We start from the raw sequence: 22924 nt of genomic DNA, 5'->3' as shown, positions 1-22924 counted from the left end.
CACACAGGGGCCTTTTTTCTGGAAAGCACGAACTTCTTTCACCTCTGAGTCTTGGTACCCTTTAGGTAAAGTTCTTTCTTGTCTTCTGTTTCAGAGCCTTGCTGTATTGCAAAGGGTGTCTTTTATTGGTGGAATTTGGGGGAGGAGTTTAATGAATATTCAGGGGGAATCAGGGCCCTTATGGTGTTCTGTGTAAAAGAATTTAAGAGTGGACTCAAACAGAAGCTCAGAAACACTGGTGGGGAGGTCAGAACCAAGGCAGACAAGCAGCCACAGGGCACAGAGGGGAGCTTCAGAGAAGGAGCGAGGAAACCCAAATTTCTGTAGGAAAAGCCCAAAGTGTTAAGGAAAGCATGCTTAGAGAGGTTACTTTTAAAATTCTGAGTAATTCAGAAAAGTGGGCACACCCTGTATGTGCAGCTCATAATCTACTCCCCTAGGGAAACGATAGCATCTCATTCATGACAAGTTACTGTCCATGTCTTACGCCTGGCATAGATGGGCCTACTTTCTGAGCACGGTTTCTGGCTAAGTGAATGACGGGGTCCAACCAGAATGTTAGGTCTCTACCCAGGCCAGAGATCTTCCTATTCTCTTGACCGGGAGGTGACTTTGTTTACTCAAATATGTTGATGGCATCGGATATTTAACTAGAATTGGCTTCAAGGAAAGATGGCACCTGTGATTTCGTAGAATCAAGAATTCTGGAACAAGCCAGGGACAGAGTCAAGAACCTATTCTATGGTTTGTTTTTGCCCTGATATTGGGGATTGAACCTAGGACATCAGGGATTCCATCACTAAACTACATCCCCAAGCAGTAAGAACTTAGATTTGTTTGATTCTTTGTTTTTGCAGGCAAAATTTCTCTGTATAGCCCTGGCTGTCCTGGAATTCACTCTGTAGACCAGGCTGGCCTCAAACTCAGAAATCCACCTGCCTCTGCCTCCCGAGTGCTGGGATTAAAGGCGTGCGCCACCACACCAGGCTAGAACTTAGGGGTTTTTTGGTGTTTCTCTCTTGCGTCATTGAGCACCCTAGTTTGCTCTGTGCTTGTCACCTCAAGATACAAGAAGGGCTTGAGTGCCTGGCGGTGGTGACATACGCCTTTGATGCTTCTGAGGTTCATCTGCACGGCAGCGTGTGTCAACACTCCTTTCTTTTGTATGACTGAATCATATTCCACTGTGTGAAGAGACCACGTTTTGATCATTCATTCATCTGCCCCTTTGGAGCTACATCCACCTTTTGGACATTGCTAAACAATCATGCGATGCTATCATGTATGAACCTGTATGCGTATTGCCCTGGGTCGCCTATTTTTAATTCTTTGGTCATTTACTTAGTTGCTGGATCATGTGAGAATACCACGATTGACTCTCTGAGGAGTTGCCATATCCCAAGCCCTGAGACAGGGTCTCATGTAGCCTAGGCTAGCCTCTAACTCTGTACATAGCCGAGGATAGCCTTGAACTTGTGACTGTCCTGCCTCTACCTTCCAAATGCTGGGAGTGCGGGCCTGTGCCATAGTGCTGGGAAGTGAATCCAGGGCTTCACACATGCTAGGGAGACACTTGTGAGCTGGACATCATCTCGGGATCCCAGAAGCCCTTTAGGAAAATCTGTGCAAAGCAGTCACATCTCCGTGTCCTCAGCATTGTCTAGGCAACAGGCCAAAGCTAACCACACCCCACTCTGTAGCTCCGCTGGGATCCAGTCACCTCCAAAAAGGCACAGTTGCTTGGAGGAGGGTCGTTCTTTGAAGGTGGGTCCAGTGGCAGAGATGACTATGACAGTGGGTTCCGTGCCAACAGTGCCTGCCAGAGTGTCCTTGCAGCCACCTGCACTCCCACCCGATCCGGTTATCAGTGTGTCAGCCTCTCTTTGGGGATTATGTAGCTCTCTTTGTTCAATTTTGTGTTTATTCTATAAACATTTGTAAGGCTGAGGAAAGTGTGGGAACGAGCGTCACGGCAAACAGTGAGCCTGAGGCTCAGAGCTTCAGGCCTGCTCGGAGCCCACTCTAGCCAGCGGCTGTGGTTCCCACCTCCCCTCCGGCGTGGAAGACCACAGTTGCTTACTTCTCCTTCGGCCCTGGCACGTGTGTGTGCAGGACCAGTAAAGACCTTTTTTTGTGTGTGTTTTTTGTTTTTTGTTTTTTGTTTGTCCAGGATCTCTCTGTGAAGCCCAAACTGGCTGGGAACTCACTCTGTAGACCAGTGTAGCTCAAACTCAAGAGATCTGTCTGTCTCTGCCTCCCAAATGCTGAAATTAAAAGTATGTGCAGCTGGGCAGTGGTGGCACATGCCTGTAATCCCAGCACTTGAGAGGCAGAGGCAGGCGGATTTCTGAGTTCGAGGCCAGCCTGGTCTACAGAGTGAGTTCCAGGACAGCCAGGGATACACAGAGAAACCCTGTCTCGAAAAAACCAAAACAAAAAAACCAAACAAAAAAAAGTATGTGCAAACACACCCGCTACTTGCACACATTTTTTTCTGTACTGTAAGTGTATGGGGTCACACTGTCTCTGCCTCATACTCAGCCCAGCCTTACAGAGCCGGAACACTAAAGATGGCCCACAAGTGACCTGTAGAGCGTAGGTACAGGTGGGAGGAGAGACATCCATGATTGCAAACTATAGGAAGGCACACCCTCTCCAGTCATGCCGGGGCAGGGATAATCTTGAAAAATAGCAAGGCCTTTTGCATTTTTTACTGTGGGAGATGCGGTAGATGCAGCCACATCTAGGAAAATGGTATATATCACAAAGCAGTCAGCATCCAGGCAGTTGGCCTGTGGGTTCTAGTTTGCCACTTGACTCTCTTCAGGCCCTAGTTTCTCAACTCCCAGGAGTTTCCCTGGGTTGACACGAGGCCTTCCACTGATAGTTTTTTCCCCTTGTTTTAGAAAAACAGAAGGCATCCTTCTTCCTCCTCCTCCTCCTTCTTTTCTTCCACCTCCTCTCCTTTTTTGAGACAAGGTTTTTCTTTGTAGCCCTGGCTGCCCTGGAAATCTCTCTGTAGACCAGACCAGCCTTAAATTCACAAAGATCTGCCTGCCTCTCCCTCCCAAGGGAGGGATTAAAGGTGTGCACCACTTGGTTATAACATACATTTTTCATATATATAAAATATAAATATGCAAAATATATACACAAATATCACATTTCACATATCTATATATAAATATTATACATACACACACATATATATCATGCATTTTTAATTTTTTAATTTTTTAAAAATATTTATTTATTATTATGTGTAAGTACACTGTAGCTGTCTTCAGTGTAGAGGGTGCCAGATCCCATTACAGATGGTTGTGAGCCACCATATGGTTGCTGGGATTTGAACTCAGGACCTTCAGAAGAGCAGTCAGTGCTCTTACCCACTGAGCCATCTCGCCAGCCCCATGCATTTTTTTAAAGCTTCATGTTTTTCACACTTCCCAATACCTTCTGGAAGTAACATAAATCAGAGATGGTCATTATCCTTAATCGTTAACTAAATACCCCACATAGCATAACTCACTCAATCATTTCCCATATCCTTTACAGGGGCGTTCCCTCTTCAGACAGTTTTCTGACCCCTCCCACCACCAAAAACAAAAAAGAAAAAAATCTCCCATAAACTTTTTTTAAAAAAAATATTTGAATATTGCCGTCCTTTTATTTCTCTGGGACAGCTTCCCAGGAACGGGATTAGCATGTCAAAGGGGACGTTTGGTTTCAATTTAACAGGCTTTGCCAGATTACTTTCCCCTGTGACCACAGAGAATATGAGAATGCCCTTTTCTCTACATTTCTGCCAGCGACAGACACCATTTCTCTTCCCTGTCCATGGCAGTTGGTCGGATGCACAGTGGTGATACCCTGTTGCTTCTTTCCTTTGTTGACTGTTCAATTTATTTTCCTTTGTGTGATGGGGTGTCAGACCCCCATCCAGGAGCTGGAGTTAGGTGGTTGTAAGGTGACCCTTACAACCTGGGTGCTGGGAACCCAACTTAGGTCCTCTTAATCCCTGAGGCATCTCTCCAGGCCCTAATTGTGATTTTCTGGGTACTGTTGAAGTTGAGTTTCTTTTCCTAAGTCCTTTAGCTAGTTGGGTTTGCTCTTCTGTAAACAGTCCATTTGGCTTGGTCAGGTCACTCTGTAGAAGATCTTTAAATAGCGTGCCTTTGGCTCTCAGCTTCCGTCTGAGGGGTGACAGCAAGGCCTGCCAAGGGTCACATCTTGATTCTGCCCCGCCTGCCCATGTGGCCTCAGCAACTTATTTAATCTTGTCATGCCTCAGTTTCTTCATCTGTGGATTAGCCACTTCTGTTGTCACCGAGATCCCTTCTTCGCCGCATTGCTGGAGGTAACTGCAGAATACGCGTAAACAGACGGGTTGCCTGGAACGCGGTAACAATCAGCAGCTGTTGGCAGCTGTTATTTATATTGCAAATATTTTTTCAGCTCCACCATTTGAATTGGTTTTATTTATGGTGTCCTTTGTCACACAAAATAGTTGAATGTTTACGCAGTCAAATAGATCCATTTTCTCTCTCATAGCCCTCGGAGTTCCCAGGCTTGAGAAAAGTCTCCCTCGTGGAAAATCAGAATTATATGATGGTATCCTACGCTGGCCTGCGCCGTTCTCTGAGCTCCTTGGCCTGTCCTGTATGTCCATAGTTTCTTGTATGTTCACGGTGGTTCTCGCACCAGCTCCGCCGGGTTTCCAAACCAAGTTGAATCTCCAGTTCTCTTTGGATATTGTTACGCTTTGAATCTGAACTGTCTCCGACAGGTTCCAGTTTTGAACATTTCATTCCCCAGTTGGTGGGACTATTTAAGAGGAGCCATGAGACCCTAGCTTGTGGGAGCAGGCCTTTAACGGTTACACTCAAAGTGAATTGTTGGTTCACCATGGCATAAACAGCCTCAGTCACACCCCCTCCCCATGTGGTGAACTGTGAACCCCAAATCAATCTGCCCTCCCTTAATATGTGTGTCAGTTCCCTTTCTGCTTGGTTGCTGTGATAAGACACCATGATCAAAAGCAACTTAAAAGAGGGGTTGGGAATGGGGGTTGGGGGGAAGGGTCCGGGATAGAAACCATCATGGCGGCGAAGGCATGATGGCTGGAGCAGAAAGACAACTGAGTACCTTTTCACCCCCACACAGGAAGCAGAGAGAAAGAACAGCATGTAGGGTGGGGCCATAAGCCCTCCGACCCCGCCCCTCAAGGTTCTGCCTTCTAAAGGTTCCCTAACTTCCCCAGATAGTCCTACCAATAGGGGTGGGGGTGGGGGTGGGGTGGGGGGGTGGGGGGGTGGGGGGGGTAGGGGTGGGGGGGTGGGGATGGGGGGGGTGGGGGTGGGGTGGGTGGGTGGGGACAAAGTGTTCAAGTACATGAGCCTGTGGGGGACATTTCTCATTGAAGTCATACTAGGTGTTTCTGTCTGGGTTTGCTAGAGAACTTGCTGAGCATGTATGAGACTTTAGGTTCTGCCCTCAGCACAAGAACAGCAACAAAAAAGTTTTAAAAAAAAAATTTCTGGGGCTGGAGAGATGGCTCAGCAGTTGAGCACTGACTGCTCTTCCAGAGGTCGTGAGTTCAAATCCCAGCAACCACATGGTGGCTCACAACCATCTGTAATGGGATCTGATGCCCTCGTCTGGAGTGTCTGAAGACAGCTACAGTGTACTCATATAAGAAAATTAAAAACAAAACAAAACAAAAAACCCGTTTCTGTTAAATATTATGTCTCCACAACACAGAGGCAGTATCAGCACCTTTTGGGGTTACACGGTCCTGTTCAAGTCGGACAGTTAATGTCAAGGTCCAGGAGTCCTCACAGTTCAGTGCCCCAAAGATTCTGCTCCTCAGGGGTCAGCTTAATAGCCTAGAGCCCACCTGTCCTGTCCTTCTGCCAGTCATATATTAAAGTTGAGAATTCCCCAGCCAGACATGGTACTGATGTGGCACTGAGTATCAAACTCAGTACCACAATAAATGAATAAATAAATAAATAAATAAATAAATAAATAAATAAATAAATAAATAAATGTTATTGGCGGCCAGGTATGGTGCCACATGCCTTTAATCCAGCACTCAGGAAACTAGACTGGTCTATATAGTGAGTTCTAGACCAGCCAAGGCTACATAAGAGACCCTGTCTCAAAAAAAAAAATGTCATTGAAGCTAGGATGCCCTGATGTTGGTATTTGAAGTGACTGACACCACTTCTTACGTAGTGTAGTAGGTGCCAGTGGGTAAAAGTCCAAGATGGGGTGAAATGTTCTCCCACGCTGGCTCAGCAGCGCAGGTGCCCGTCCCTGTGCCACCAGAGTTACAGCAGAGGGAGAGTCATGGCGGCGGCAGGGGTGGTGGGAGCCCTTTGGTTTATGTCTCAGGACTCTGGACAGGTGCTGTTCTCCATGTTAGAGAAGGCAGCTGGGAACCTGACTTTCTGGCACTAGAGGATAGCTCTAGACTAAGAGCCCTGTGTGCGAATGGTGTGAACCTCTCAGACTTGTGCCTTGGAGTAATAGTCAAAGCTAAAGGGGCTCCCGGGGGAGGTGAACCAGGCACAGCAGAGCCATGGCTCAGTGCTCTTTGTGGGCCTTAGTTCCCTGGAGATCGGTTTCCAGTGTCTGTTAGTGTCTTCCTCCCTCCCTCCCTTCCTTTCCGCTTGCTTATTTAGTTAATTAGTTATTATTTTATGTGTATGAGTAAGCATTTATCTGGCATTTATGAATGTGTACCATGTGCTTAAACGCCTTACAGCCAGACTTTAGGCGATTGTGAGTGGTTTGAGGTCCGTGGGAGCTGCAAACTCGGGTCTCTTCAAGAGTTGCACGGTCTCTTACCCGCTGAGCCATCTCTCCACTTCCAGTTGTTTTCTTTCTTCTTTTTTTAAGGCGCCCAAAGGTTTGTTTGAGGTTTTGTTGTTGTTTTGCTTTTTTTAGAGACAGGGTTTCTCTGTGTAGCCCTGGCTGCCCTGGAACTCTCTCTGTAGACCAGGCTGGCCTTGAACTCAGAAATCCATCTGCCTCTGCCTCCCAAATGTGCCCTGTTGTTCGACTGTTTTTTGTTTTTTTTTTAAGATTTATTTATTATTATATGTAAGTATACTGTAGCTGTCTTCAGACACACTAGAAGAGGGTGACAGATCTCATTATGGATGGTTGTGAGCCACCATGTGGTTTCCGGGACTTGAACTCAGGACCTCTGGAAGAGCAGTCAGTGTTCTTAACCGCTGAGCCATCTCTCCAGCCCCTCAAAGGGTTTTTAAAGGACATTTGTTATAGATTATTAGGATATGTGGGTGTTGGAGATGGTCGGGAGAGGTTTTAGGTGAGAATCGTGTAGTCTGAGGAGGTGCTTGGAGCCCACTGCATTCTAGGATGGGTTTGTTCTTAGCCATTTAGAGGACAGCAGGGTGTAGTCCGTGTACCGGTTATATCTGCCTGCTTCTCCAGAACCTTTAAACAAATGCATTGCATATTTTGATGCAAAAAAAATTTTTTTTAACTAATTAAAAATTAAAGAAAACTCCTCAAGCACTGTGAAATGGAAGGGCTCTGTGGTGCAAAATCTGATGCGGGGAGAATTGCTTGAACCGTATATGACCTCTTTGCGCATGCTCCCGGGTAGCTTCTCCATCTAGTCCTACAGCGTGTTCATTGACCGGGAGATAACCCCCAAGCACCGTCAGTCGGGGTTTTCCGGGGATGCCATCTCACAGGCACGGTTGCTCGCACTGACCGCCTCACGGTAGGACCAAACAAGAACCTCCTGCTAGCTGGTCACTGTCCTCCGCGCATACAGTGGCACTCAGAAGCTGAGGCTGGGAGTTGGTGCGGAAGGATAACCTGAGGTACAAAGGAGGAGACAGCGCCTTCTTCCCATCACCCAGGGTGCTCAAGGCGGAGAGATGTAGGACCGCGGTTCCTAGCAGGAACCAGTGACAGAGGCGAATGCTCATTTCTCATGGTGTCTGCTCCTTTCTCCTTTACCCCAATAAAATAGGAACTTCTTAGTACTTCCTCTTCTCTCTTTTTCTTCTTTCTTTTCGATCACATTCCCTCATGGGCTGTGGGAAACATCCATTTCCCATCCTACGCGCTGGGGCTTGGCTGAGAGAATGACGTTTAGCACAGTTTCCCTGACAGAAGGATTTGAAATCCCCTTTAGCAAGTGTGTGATATAAACCTGCTTAGATTTTTTTTTTCTCAAGACAGGGTTTCTCTGTAACTCTGGCTGTCCTGGAACTCGCTCTGTAGACTAGGCTGGACTCAAAGTCATAGAGATCCACCTGCCTCCGCCTCCCAAGTGCCGGGGTTAAGGATGTGTGCCATCAAGGCCTGACTCTGTTTAGATTTAAAATGTTGGGAACACACGTGCCCGAAACACCGCTTCTCTCCTTCTCCTGCATGTTTGTTTTGGTTCGCTGAGACGGGGTCTTCCCAGGTTCCCCAGACTGGCTGGGATCATAGGTACCTGACTCCGCCTGGTCCTCTTGGATTTTCTTTTTAGGGTCGGGTGGTTGGTAAGTCTTTTCTCATGTACTTTCATCAAGTGATGCCCTGGGGATACAATCAAATTCTTGGCTACACTTTTCCAGCTTCCTCTTGATTCTTTTTGTTTATTTGTTTGTTTTTGTTTTTTGGATTTGGTTTTTTCAAGACAGAGACAGGGTTTCTCTGTGTAGCCCTGGCTGTCCTGGAACTCACTCTGTAGACCAGGCTGGCCTCAAACTCAGAAATCCGCCTGCCTCTGCCTTCCAGAGTGCTGGGATTACAGGCGTGGGCCACCACTGCCCGGCGGTGGGCACCTTTAATCCCAGCATTTGAGAGGCAGGGGCCAGCCTGGTCTAGAGAGTAAATTTCAAGACAGCCAAAGCCACACCGAAAAACCTTGTCTCAAAACAAACAAAACAAAACAAAAGAGAACAAAAGCAAAAAAAAAAAAAACGTTTTAAATTCAATTTTATGTGCATGACGATGTTGTGCCTGTTTGTATGTCTGTGTACCAGGTGTGTGCCTGGTGCCCTGGAAGGCCAGAGAGAGCATCAGACGCCCCGGAACTGAGATTTCAGACGGCTGTACGTCGAAATATGGGTGCTAGGGATCAAACCAGGATCCTCTGGTTGTACGTCCAGCACTCTTAACCGGAGAGTCATCTCTCCAGGCCCAAGCTGAGCCTCCGGCCTCCACCCACAGGCTGTGATCACAGGCGTGTGCTATCAGGCTTGGCTGTCTATCCCCGATTTCTATCATTAGCATGTTTTGTCACCTTTTTAAATCTCCCACCCCCACCCCCAACCCCCGGTACAGACAGACACACACAGTCACACAGTCACACAGACACACAAACACAAATATAGATGCCTGAGGTCTTGAATCCTGAAGCAGGCTTTACAGCAGTTGTGACCTACCAATCGCATGGGTGCTAGGAACTGAACTCACGTCCTCCGCAAGAGAGGCAAGCAGTCTAAACTGCTGGGCCATCTTCAACATCCAGTTTTAGTTTATTTGATTTTAGTGTTTAAATCCTGACTGAAACATCAGATCTGCCTGCATCTGCCTCCCAGGGGCTGGGATGGAAGGTGTGCACACCAGTACCACCTGGCTATCTTTTTTTTTTTTTAACCTAAACAAATATTTGAGTGTGTTCATTCTGTGGAGGTCAGATGGCAACCTGCAGGGAACCACTGTCCCCTCCCACCACGTGTGTCTGGGGATTCAGGCTTGGTGGCAAGTACCTTTGTCTAGCTTGCTGGTTGAGTGGGTTCTTCCCCCCACCCCCCAGACAGGGTTTCTCTGTGTAGCCCTGGCTGTCCTGGAACTCACTCTGTAGACCAAGCTGGTCTCAGACTCAGAAATCCTCCTGCCTCTGCCTCCCAAGTGCTGGGATTGAAGGCGTGCGCCACCACTGCCCCACTTTTTTTTTAAAGTTGCATTTTCATCGACGTTTGTGGTTGATTTCCATCACCAACAAGGCAGATCGGCTGATAGTGGAAGCACTCGGGGTGTGTTTGCCTATGAAAAGTCAATATGTTCCTAGTGTAATTCTGCTTTTCCTGATGTTGCATTTCTCTGTTGTCCAGTCTCTCCAGGTCTTTATTTCTTTTTCTTTTTTCCTTCCTTCCTTCCTTCCTTCCTTCCTTCCTTCCTTCCTTCCTTCCTTCCTTCCTTCTTTCTTTCTTTCTTTTCTTTTTTTGTCAAATTCTATTCGGATTTTAAACAAACACGTATGGTGTTCTGTCCTGGAGCCACTAGGCAGACCCCACAGAAGGTTGATAGTCAGATTTTATCTCTGTCACCCAGGGCTTTTGGCAGAGCAGTCCAGCCCAGACACCATCAACGACAGACTTTGGTTTCTTTGTAGTTCTGAGTCTGATCACTTGGATCTGAACTAGAGCCTGCTGGCTCAAGCATTTCCTGCTTGTTTCCCCACTGGTGACACTGTGTTGGGAGGCTGTGACGGTTTTAGGAGGTGGGCCTCAGATGTCAGAGGTCAGTCAGTCATGTTCATGTGGGGGAATGTTATGCCTGCCCACTTCCGGCCTGGCTCTCTGCTTCCCGACACCCACCACCGCCACTGTAGCGATTTCAGTGACTGGACGTGTTCTGCCACTTTTAAATCAGGAGCCAAGACAAAGCTCTCCTCTCTAGAGAGGAGATCTGTCAATATTGATTACAGGGACATGAAAACAAGGCAGGAATCAGTATGGTGTCCCACACTTAGAATTCCAGGAAGCATTCTAGAGGCAGAGGCGGGAGAAGAAGCAGGAAGATGGCTGACAGTTTGATGCCAGTTTGTATTCCATAGCAAGAGTGTAGCAGATAGGTTAAGAGATAGATAGATAGATAGATAGATAGATGAATGAATGATATATAGGTAGATAAATAGATAATAGATACATAGATACATACATAGATTGATACATAGATGGGTTGGTTAATGGGTAAATAGATAGGTAAACACACACACACACACACACACACACACACACACAGGAACTGAAGATATGGATGGTTGTCTGAGTTCTGGGACACAAACCCAGGTCCCTTGCAAGAGCAACAAGTGCTCTTACATGCTGCTCCACCTCTAGCTACCTACCCACCATGTAGATGCAGGATTGTGTCATTTTGATTGTTTTAAACTTAAAAAAGCTTGGCAGTGGTGGCGCACGCCTGTAATCCCAGCACTCTGGGAGGCAGAGGCAGGCGGACTTCTGAGTTCGAGGCCAGCCTGGTCTACAGAGTGAGTTCTCAATACAGAGAAACCCCGTCTTGAAAAACCAAAAAAGAAAAAAAATAAATAAAGATAAACTTAAAAAAAAAAAGCCAAACAGTTTTATATAGCCCAGGCTATCCTTAAAACAACGATGTAGCTGAGGATGGCCTTTGTACTCCTGATCCTCCTGCTTTTACTCCCAGAATACTCAGAATATAAATGTGTGCGTCGCCATCCTGTTTATGTGGTGCTAGGAATGAATCCAGAGCTGTGTGCATGCTAGGCATGTGCTCTGCTAACTAAACTGCAGCCCAGCCTTGTCCCCCCTCCCTCTCCCTCCCCCTCAATGTTTATTTACTTCTTCATTTGTTTTTTGTTTTGTTTAAGACAGGGTCTCTCTATGCATCCTTAGTTGTCCTGGAGCTTCATATGCCAACCAGGCTAGCCTTGAACTCAGAGATCCTCCCACCTCTGTCTCTTGAGGGTTGGGATTAAAGGCATGTGCCACCATATCCAGCCCAAAGATGTCCTGTTTAATGGTGTTTATGTATGTGTGTGCACATGAGTATGAGTACCTGCAGAGGTCAGAGGCATCGCATCCTCTGGAGCTGGAATTGTAAGTCGTGAGAACTGCTGGATGCGGATGCTGGTTCACACGGAGGTCCTCTGCAAGAGCGGTAAATGCTGTGAACCACTGTCAACGCCAGTCCCTGTTTGTTTTTGAGGCAAGGGTCTCTTGTAGCCCAGGCTGGCCTCATACTTTCCATGTAGCCCAGGCTGGCCTCATACTTTCCATTGTAACTCAGGCTGGCCTCATACTTTCCATGCCACAAAGGATGACCTCCAATCACACAGTCCTCCCTCCTCTATCTTCTCAATGCTGAGATGACAGGCTTTCCCACCTTGTGTCACAAGGGTTGTGCTTTGTGAGTCCTGCCCCTTGATCTCTGGCTGGCCATGCTCTCCTGGGGTCTCCACAGGATTTTCCCAAGGAATGTCCACTCCCAGCAAGATGGACTCAGGTAAGGCACTTTCTGCCAAGGTGGAGGGTCTCCTAGAATTCACATGGAGGAAGAAGAGAACTGATCCCCGTAACTTATTTTCCTCTGACATCCACATATATGCTATGGCATGTGCACACACACACACACACACACACACGTAGAAATCAAATTTTTTGATAGAGTCTAAGTAGGTAAGCTAGGTACTCCTGGTCTGGTCTGGAACTCTGTAGACCAGGCTGGCCTTGAACTCACAGAGATTTGTGTGATTCTGTCTCCTAGTGCTGGGATTAAAAACATGTGTCATCTGGCCCTGCAAACCATTTTTGAGATTTATTTACTTTATATGTATGAGTGTTTTGGCTACATGTATGGATATATATGTATGCACCATGTGCATGCCCAGTGCCCACAGAGGTCACAAAAGGCTGTCACATGTCCTGAGCCTGGAGTTGCAAGTTGTTGTGAGGCCCCAAGTGGGCACTGGGAATCACGCTGGGATCTTCTACAAGAACAAGAACTGCTCTAAAACACGGAGTGACTCCACCTCTAGTTTTCTTAAAGGATTTAGTTTACTTTTACAAATAAAAGTGTGAGTTTGTGTGTAGGTAAGTACGCATGAGTGCAGAGCTTCTTGGAGGCCAGAAGAGGGCTGTGGTGAAGCACGCCTTTAATCCCAGCACACCTGGAACCCAGTAGAAGCCATTAGAGGTTGTTTTCCATCACCACGTGGGTGCCGGAAACCCGACTGGGGCCGTCACCAAGGGCAGTGTGCCCTCCTAACCTCTGAGTCATCTCTCCAGACCAGAGGGGGAAACGGACATTTTTAAGAAGGGAAAAAAGAAACAAATGCACTAAGAACCTTTCACAAGGAGGAACAAGGTCATCCAAGAGTCAGCTTTGGAGACGGGGACCAGCCGTTCTAGAACATCCTCTAAGTTCTAGGCACTGGGCCAGGCAGCCCGGAAGGGTCTGAAGTTCTAATGGCTGGGAGCCTGGACCGTTCTAAAGAATTCCGGACCCCCTCATGTGAGTCAAAGCTTGCAGCCCGTTTCCCAGATCCTGTTATCTGTCCACCTGTCTGTCATTCCATTTGTGCTCAGATCGTGAAGATGCAAGCGTTTGTTCTCCTGGTTTATCATTGACCAAGAATGGCCTTCACAGGTTCCTCGAACCCTCTGTGCCTCCGTCGATCTCTCTATGAAACAGGGAAGAGCATCTTCCCTATGACGGCATCTGTATAGGGAATCGTTGGTCTAGGATGGAAGCGACTGGGTGAGCCGGAAGCGGCTGGGTGAGCGGAGCGCGGGGCTCACCAGATGCCAGAGAGCAAATCTCGGGTTTGATGGATAACCTCGGGGTTGTCACACGCTGCACACCGACACCCGCACTAAGACCCTCCCCTCTCCGATGGAGTCTGTCCTTTTTGTCACTTCATCAAAGCCGTTTTGCCACCAACTAAATGTCACGTGTTCTGCAGATGCTGAGAAGAAACCAGCTGCTTTTCAACCTGGCTACGACGTCAACAGAAGAGCTCAGTTTCTCTCTTTGCCAACTTGCCTGGAGGCTGTCAGGTGCTGTTTCCAGTGTAAACTCTCATCCGGGTGTGATCAGGGCTCCGGGTAAATCAATATTTGTTGAGAGCCTGGAGGGCCTTTTTTTTCCCTCACACTGGGCCATGGGATTGTGGACCTTAGGCCAGGCCCCGATGATCACAATGTCCCGCACCAGCCCCCTTTCCCCAAAGTGACAGCGTGCAGCCAAATGTTACAGTTGGGCCCAAAGAGAATCCAGCACTGGTTCTGAAATAGTCATGTTGTTCCTTTGGTCATCCAAGACAAAGAAAGGACAGAACTTACAGAACTTCTGTCTGTCTGTCTTTTGTGGGGATGTGGGTGGATGTGTGTGTGTGTGTGTGTGTGTATGTGTATGTATGTGTGTGTGTCAAGTGGACATGAGTGCTACTGAGCACAGGCACAGGTCAGAGGACAACTGGTAGCAACTGGCTTTCTCCTTCCATTATGTAGGGTCTAGAGATCAAACTCAGGTCTTCCAGCTTAGTGGCAAACATCTTTACCTGCTGAGCCATCTCGCCAGTCTGTAACTTTAATTTTTTCAAATCCTATTTTTAATAATGGATCTTAAATGCTTTAACCTCCCTTGTAGCCCGCCATTCCACTAGAGGTAGTGGAAAAGAAAGGATATGGGGGAAGTGGACCTGTTTCGAAAAGTTCTTTTTTTTTTTCTCTCCAAACTCTAGAAAGTTCTGTGGAGCAACTCCTGTCTGTGTTGTCTGGCAATCAGAAGTTCAGTTCACAGGTCAGCAGGCAGCGGCAGCTCGATCCACTCGCAAACACCTCATGGATACAGCAGCAGTCCAGCTCAGTAGTGTTGGGTTAGCAACAGCAGTGACACAACCTAGCAGGACAGCCAGGCCTCAGCCTCAGTGTGAGGCAGCAGGCGGGAGCCACAGGAACCCCAGAAGAAGTTCTCAGCTGTGCCTCTCCCAGGGAAGCGAAGATCAGCGAAGATCTTCGAGACCCACGAGCTTGCAGAGCTTGCACCGCCAGCTGGGCCAGTAAGCCAAGCTCTGTCTCTGTCACTCTGTGGAGTCCTATTTATACCCTCCAAACGTCACGTGTCCTCCACATGTCTTGCCTCAGCACAGGCCCTGCCTCAGCATGGTCATCCAATCAGCCCGAGTCTTCAGAAGCGGCAACAAACTGCAGCACACCACCAGAAGTTTTTTTTGGTGCAGTTTCTATGGAGTCTCGACAAATGCACATGCCTGCTTTAGCAGAACGTCCTCTCACCTCTGTCTGCTTCCGCCAAACGTTCCTTCTCCCGTTTGCCCCAGCAAAACACCATCCAACCAACTTTCCAAAGAACCCTCGAGTTTCCGCTTCACCAGTCCTCACCTTGTTTTCTGAGACAGGGTCTCTCTCTCGGACTGGCGCTGGACAGGTAGGCGAGTCTAGCTGTCCCCATGGCTCTGTCTGTCTTTACCTCCCCAGCACTAGGACGACAAGTGAGTGCCACCACGCCCAGCATTTTAGCTGAGTTCTGGAAACCAAACGTGTGTCCTCATGTCTGTGTGGCAAGCATTTTACCAACTGAGCTGCCTCCTCTCCCTTCTTAGTCCTGACCTTATAAAGTAACGTACACCACTACAAAGATCTTCATTCGCCAGGCAGGCCCCTCTCTTGTGTCTAGACCACCACAGGGGAATGAATGGGTTTGGGCTGGCAAGATGGAAATTGCTCCCAAAGGTTGGTGGATGTAACTAGTAGATACAGCTCTATGGCACGGCTGACTGGGCACCGTGTTTCCGGAGAGTTGAGCTGGGCTTGGCTAGAAGCCCAGGCTTGCCGGTGAAGTTCAGAGTGCCCTGAATCCTGACCCAAGGAACACTCGGCAGAGAGTGTGTCTTTGTGCACACTAGTTTAAATAACACCCTTTATGCTGCGGCAGACCAAGGTGGTCCGGTGACACTTCCCTCTTCTGGGAATGCTGGGCCAGTGGGTCAAAAGCACAAAGTGTCTGGGGCCCCCTTGTGCTCTGTCACCATTTGGCCACCACACTGAGGGGCCACCAGGCCCATCCACCACTGCCCACTGCCTCTCCTCTTAGATTATAGGCTCTTGTCCAGCATGCCTTGCACCTATCATGAGCCTAGGTCCCCAGCTTGGAGTAGCGGAAGCTGTGATCCCCTCTGTTGGCAGGGAGGAGGCGTCTCCCCTACTGTCCCTGATGAATATATAAAAGTTAGGAATAGGAATGTAGCTCAGTGGTAGAGCATCTGCCTCATACTCCTGAACTGCTAGGATGGATGTCCATGACTACAATAAATGAATGTGCAAGCCAAAAAACACACAACACACACACACACACACACACACACACACACACACCTGTGAATGGCCAATGCTACTTCTTTGGATTTTTAAAAATGTTTATTTATTTTATGTAAGTAAGTACACTGTCGCTGTCCTCAGACACTCCAGAAGAGGGCATCGGATCCTATTACAGATGGCTGTGAGCCACCATGTGGTTGCTGGGAATCAAACTCAGGACCTCTGGAAGAGCAGCCAGTGCTCTAACTGCTGAGCAATCTCTCCAGCCCCAGATTTTTTTTAAAATTTGAATTAATTATTGTTGTGCATGATGTGAGTGTGTGTGTGTGTGTGTGTGTGTGTAATGGACCACTTTTGTGCTTAGAGACAACCTTAGGGAATCAGTTCTCTCCTTCCCCTGTGATGAAGAAGGCTTTCTTGTTTCTGACATACTTCTAGCTCCAGGCTAACTGGTCGGTGAACCGCTCTGCCTTTCATCTCTCTTCAGGAGTATCGTGAAGACCGATGCACACAACCAACCACCTCTAGGGCTTTTATGTGGGCTCTAGGGCTTGAACTCAGGTCGGCAGGCAGGCTAGTGCAGCAAGCCCTTTGACGCGCTGAGCCATCTCGCTGGCCCCTTCATGACATTTTCTAAGCAGTGATTTGGGATCAGTAGTTTCTTCTGTGTGAAAATCTGATTTGTCTGACAGTGTACACAGTCATGGCTAAGAGTGGGGTGAAGGACCCAGTCCTGGCTGGGAATTGCCCAAGCCAACCATGTGACCCTAAATTCACTGTATAGTTGAGGCAGGTCTTGAATTCACAATCCTTCTGCCTGACCTTCTAAGTGCTGGTGCTACAGATGTTTTGCTATCACATCTGGCCTGGTTTACTTTTCTTAGTCTTCTCTGACATGTCCTTCCTCTCTCTGCTTTTAATTTCTTGTGCAAGCTAATCTGAAGTTTCATGAATTTCCCAGAGACCGTGTAAAAGAGATGTCTGCTTGCCTTAGATAAGAAATCTTGGACAGACAACAAAACAATTCTAATCGAGCTTAAGTCAAGCTCAGTGGACCAGTGGGTTTTTTGAGGTGACTCTCAGGAGCAGGCAACCGTATCACTGGAAATCCCACCCCAGCACGGCTGACATCTTACACAACGGTATCTCGGGAGCGCCAAGCACAACTTGAAGGCAGTACTGCTGAAGAGTGTCCCCTCCACAGCAAGGATTTGCTGCTTATAGAGACTCAGGGACAGTCCTCCGAAGTTTGTTATTTTCCTCTGAGTTCCTCAAGCATCCTCCCTTCCCTCTCAAACTAATGTGTCCAGAGGGAGGACACGGCCACCCAGCAGGAATATACTGCAGTTCTTCGTAGCACTAGGACCCTTGTATTAACTCATTATAACAGACAATACTCTGTTACTATAACAAAAGATAAGTGGAGGGCTGGAGAGATGGTTTAGCAGTTAAAAGTACTGACTGCTCTTCCGAAGGTCCTGAGTTCAAATCCCAGCAACCACATGGCGGGTCACAACCATCTGTACAGCTACAGTGTACTCATATTCATAAAATAAATAAATAAATATTAAAAAAAGATAAGTGGAAGTGTCTGCTGAGGCCAGGGGTGGATGGAAGGTGCCTTCCCCAATAGCCTTCCTTTTTTTTTTTTTTTTTTTTTTGATACACAATCTTTCATTGAACCTGGAGCTATCAGTTCTGCTAGGCCAGGTGCCCAGTAAGCTCCAGTGATTCCCCTCCCCAGCCACCCTCCCACCCCGACCATCTTTCCCTTCTCGGCCCTAGGAGTACAGATGTGTGCTGCTGTGCCCACTTCTTGTTCGCTTGCTTATTTGATTTGGTTTCTGGGGGGTCAGGGTTTGTTTGGTTTTGTTTTGTTTTGGGGCTGAGTCACATGGTGTTGGCTGACATGGAACTCTCCCTTTAGACCATGCTGGCCTTGGTGTCCTGAGATCCAGCCTCCCAAGTGTTGAGACGCAAGATGTACGCCACCACGCCTAGTTCTGTGTGGCAGGCGTTTTACCAGCCCTGGCTTTTGTTTTTGTGTTTGTTTTGAGGCAGGGTCTTCCTGTGTGGATCAGATTGGTTCCAAATCCCCAGGCTTAAGCCTCCCCCCCCCCCCATCTCAGCCTCCCAAGTAGACTGCAGACCTGTTCTGCAGGGACAGCCTTGTTCCAATGTGAAGACATCACCAACTTGAAGCAAAAGCCGGACCAGTCGGAGCTGACCCAGATCCCTTGATGTTGGTAAATGGTAAATCTCTGTGACTTTGCCAACACTGCCACTGTCTGAGGCACCTTGAAGAACTGGTTTCTTAAGTCACTGATTACAGAAGCAAAGTCAGGGGGCGGGAGGATGAGGGGTGAGAGCCCCCCCCTGGACAGGTCATCTGTGTGGACAGCTGGTGCTTGTCAACAGTGAATCCTGCATGGCACCAGATCACATTCAGGAAGTGTTTTGAATGTTAAACTGAGCCACAGTTGAAGGGCCAGGTTATGTTGTCCTTAGGATCCTAGATGCTGTTCAGAGTCCCCCACTCTAAGGAAGATCCCAGAACAGGGTTGGGAATAGTCTAATAAATCTGAAAGGGAGAAGAGTTCCTGACATCAGGGATGGGCATGGTCTGGAACTCCTGGTTTTTGGTTCTAGACTCAGAGGCTCATAGGCCCACACTTGGAAGAGGTTGTTGGGGATAACAGAGAGGAAATCTCTCCTTACAAAGTTCAGGGTAGTTGGAATGTGAAGCCCCTAGAACTGCCATGTTCCCAAAGTAAAGAAAACAGCTGCAAGACAGAGGGCATAGAAGAGAATACAGACATTATTGTAATACGGGTAACCGGGGCCAGTCAGGTGCCTCAGAGGGTAAAAGCATTTGGCTGTAAACAGAGCTGAGTCTGATCCCTAGAACTGTAGTTAAGATGGCAGGAGAGATCTGACCCCACAACGTTGTCTTCTGACCTCCATATGTAAGCAGTAGTGTTATACACATCATTCACATACATAAAAACTTAAAATTAAAAAAAAATACTGTTATAATTGCCCTTTCCAATCTGAGCCTTGACATACATACATTCATACACTGGGTTCCAGGATACCCACGGTGCCACAATCCAAGGATGCTCAAATCCCTTGCGTAAATTAAACAATATTTGCATATATGGCCTCGATGGGCGGAGTGCTTGTCTAGAATATGTGAAGCCTTGGTTTTGATCCCTAGTACCACATAAAGCGGGCATGGTGGTACATACATGCCTGGAATCTCAGCAGACAGGGAGTGGAGGATTGTCTCTACAAGCCTAGCAGCAGAAGTATCGCTGTCAATCACAGGGTTTTAGAGAGAGATCTGGCAGGACTGGTGCCAGGAGCCAAACCCAGCCAACACCTTGATATTGGATAGCTGTCCTCCAAAAATTAACAATAATTTAGGAGACTAACACACACCCATCAAATTCCTGGTCACCTCAGGACCTCTGCACTCACTCCTCTTTCCCGTAAACCCCAGCCCAGGGGTTTTCATAGCTTGCTCTACGTAGTTAATCCTGGCCCAGCTCAATGCCACTCCCCCCTGGAGGCCCTGCCAGCCATCCCACCCGAGCCATCCTCTCTGTTCCCATAGTCACACCTGGTTGCTTTCACAACATCAAGTGCTTTTCATTCACGTCTCTCCTTCATTCCTGCCTGCCTCCCTTGTCTTGAATTTGGGTTCAGTGTGAGGAAGAGCATCTATCTGCTTTGCTCCTGGCTGTACTGCCATCACCCAGAATGGTGCCTGGCAAACAGTTGCTGCTCAACACCAGAAAACCAAAAGAAAGAAAGAAAGAAAGAAAGAAAGAAGTAAACTATTGACTTCGATTGATCAAGGAGCAGGAATTTCACCGCCCACTTCCCTGTGACTCATCTGAACTGGGGGAAAACCCTGCTCAGCTCTGAGCTTCTGTCTGCCACCTTCCACAAGAAGGCAAACCCTGCTTTTAAATTCCCACTTGTAGGAGCTGAATGAAGGTCATAGAGACAGAAAACTGCAAACCCTTGAACGAGAGACGCTGCATCTGGCTCTGGTTTCTTGCCATCCACTGAGCGCCGAGAAACCAGGGTATCTGAATTCTTCATCTGCATCCAGCTTGGGAGGAAAGATCATCTTGCCAAAGGATCTAGGAGGGACAGAAACTGGAAATGAAAGTACAACAGAAACTTCTTGTTTCTCAACTGGCAAGACGCAACCTGGTACATCTCCTTTCTGGCTCTAAACTGAGAACTGAAACCATTCCATGGGAAGCTTATCTTCCTTCTCCTAGGGGTGGGAAAAAAAGAAGAAGAAGAAGAAGCCCACTCAGGTCCGAGTCTTTTTTTAATATACAGCTATTAATAGCAACGCTCACCAAACTGTAAAGGGAGAAGCCCCATTGTAAACTCTTCTGTGCAGTCTTTCCAAATGTAACTACCTCACGCATTCCCCACCGGTGCCCGTCCCCTTGGCTGTCTGTCTCATGACAGGGCTCTGCACCCTTCTGTAGTTTTGTAGTACACTGGATTTCCCTGCTAGGATACAGTTCATAGCCCAGGTCTTAAGTAAGAAAATGGTTTCTGTGAACCCTAACCCAGACAAATGCCGCAGCAGCCTGTGTCTCCTGTCGAAATTTATTGAAATGGTAGATGTTTAGTACAGAAACCCAAGCAATGAACCCGCCCCCCCTTAACCATGGACACAGTTGAATCCCTTTTAGTAAGAGCAGACAGAGGAGGGAAGCCACTGTGTTCCCCAAAGCCTTTGAACTGCCCAGCTGAATTGCTTATTGAGTGATTCTCCCCAGCACTGAGTTTGGTGAGCCTGGGGCTATTTCCCCTCTTACCACCATCGGAGACTTGGAGAACAAGTCTTTGCATCTCTTTCCTCTTCCGTTTCTGCTAAAGTCTAGCTGAAGGGTAAACTGGTCCTACAGAACACAAGTGACCAACTTGCTTATCAATGACACCTGGGTAGAGATTGTCTCCAGTTTCTTGGTTCTCCATGTCCCCACTGGGTTCCACGGACAGGCTGGGTAGGACCCTAGCAATGAAGGAGCATCGGTGCCTTTGAGCAGAACCGAGGTGTGGCTGGGTGCATCTAGGGCTCAAACTTTGCAGGACTCTGTCTTCTCCAGTCCCATAAACTTGGGAGGCTGAGAAGTTTCCACTGTCTGGAAACTTTGCTTTCTGTTCCTCTGAGATTTCTACGGTCGCACCTCCGCAAACAAACCGCTCACTGAACCACGCTGTTTCTCTAAATCCGATTCTCCGAATCTAGAAGTTCCAAGAAAGCTTAAGCCAAGTCTGAGGCTGTTACCCTGTGCAATGGCCAAACTGCCTCTCCAGAGAGCACAGGCCCGAGTGGCAATCTCCCTTCTTGGCATAGTAACTTAACGAGATGTAGAAGCCCTATAAGAGGAGCTGCCTGGCTCGCTGGGGTCAGCCATTAACGCCCCTGGAATACTTCTGATTGTGCTGGGGTCCCCCGTGAGCTCCACGCTGGTGCTCCGGTTATTATCGGGTTCACCCAATGTTTTCTTTCGAAGACAGCGGTTGATGCACGAGGAGAAGAAGTTGGGGAAAGATGGGCTGGAGAAATAGTAGACCACTGGGTCCAGCATACTGTTCATGTAGGTGAAGCTTAGAGTGGTGAAGAAAGCCAGGTCCACCGAGGAGTAGATCTCACAGTTCCGCACGTTATGTTTGTAGAGGAGCCAGAAGATGCGAATCCGCACGGCCACACTGGGCAGGAAGCAAATGACGAATACGATAGCCACCACCATGATGAAGTTGATGGCCCTCTTGATCTTGGCATGTCTGTCCATCTGTCTCTGCCGTAGGCTCCAGATGATCCTACCTGAGCAGAAGAAAATGATGCCCAGGGGCAAGAAGAATTCCAAGAGGAACATCGCGTCGTGCCACCTGAAAGTGTAACAGATGCTGAAACTGCTACACAGATTTGCCTCGCCATTTTTGGTCATCATTTCTGTATAGAGGAGGTGAACTGTCAGGCCAATGGTGAGACCCCACAAGAAACAAGAGATGATGGCCGCCGTCCGGTTGGAGATCTTGTTCAGGAAGTGGTGCGGATGGACCACCCGGAAGTACCGGTCCACAGCCACCACTGTGAGGAAGATGATGCTGCCTTGTCGATTCATGGCCAACATGAAGAGCATCAGACGACAGGGGATGCTTCCAAACCTCCAGTCCCAGTTTTGGACGTAGTTGTCCATCAGGAACGGCAGACAGATGATCAGGAGAAAGTCAGCCACGGCCAGGTTGAACAAGAAAATCCGGCTGGATTTCCAGGATTTGAGGTGAAAGCAGAAAATCCACAAGGCAAGGCCATTGCCCAGGAGTCCGAGCACAAATTCCAGCCCCAACACCGGCGGCAAGACCTTGGCGATGTTTTCATCTCGGAACACACAGCAGTTCTTGCCGTTTATCACCAGAAAATGGTTCTGCTTGCTCATGAGTGGGTCTGGCCGGTCCGCCCCAGAGCGCCTCACCTAGCTCAAGGCGAGTGTGTGTCTGTGTGGTGAACGTGTGGTTCAGCCCTCAGCTTTATGTCATGACAGGGTGTTGAAAGAGATGACTGAATGGTTACCAGGAAACTACGAAATCATTTGGGAAAAAAAAAAAAGCTAGCAAGGCTCTTATGCAACATGCTGTTTGCATAAACAAGTAATAAAAAAAAAAGTCCCCTGGGCAGACGGGAACCCGCAAATTTTCTAGATGTAAAGGATGAGTTTAGGCAAGCCGGCAGTCGACTGTGGATGAGTCAAATCTGAGGGCATGCCTTCTGAAGGCTGCACGCATGCGCGCTGGCTAGCTAA

The 22924-nt window shown here is 48.0% G+C and overlaps 1 protein-coding gene across 1 annotated transcript; it reads right to left on the bottom strand.

Moving 5' to 3' along the window:
* Positions 1-20412: 20412 nt before the first annotated feature.
* LOC127672930 (hydroxycarboxylic acid receptor 2) lies at positions 20413-22704 on the bottom strand. Its single transcript, XM_052168369.1, has one exon. It carries the CDS (start codon positions 22559-22561, stop codon positions 21479-21481), a length of 1083 nt encoding a protein of 360 aa, XP_052024329.1. The 5' UTR covers positions 22562-22704; the 3' UTR covers positions 20413-21478.
* Positions 22705-22924: the final 220 nt, after the last annotated feature.

This window comes from Apodemus sylvaticus, chromosome 22 (genome assembly GCF_947179515.1).
Source record: "Apodemus sylvaticus chromosome 22, mApoSyl1.1, whole genome shotgun sequence".
Lineage (NCBI taxonomy): Eukaryota > Metazoa > Chordata > Mammalia > Rodentia > Muridae > Apodemus > Apodemus sylvaticus.
The sequence above is the reverse complement of the archived record's forward strand: the minus strand, read 5'-3'. Positions and strand labels throughout refer to the sequence as shown.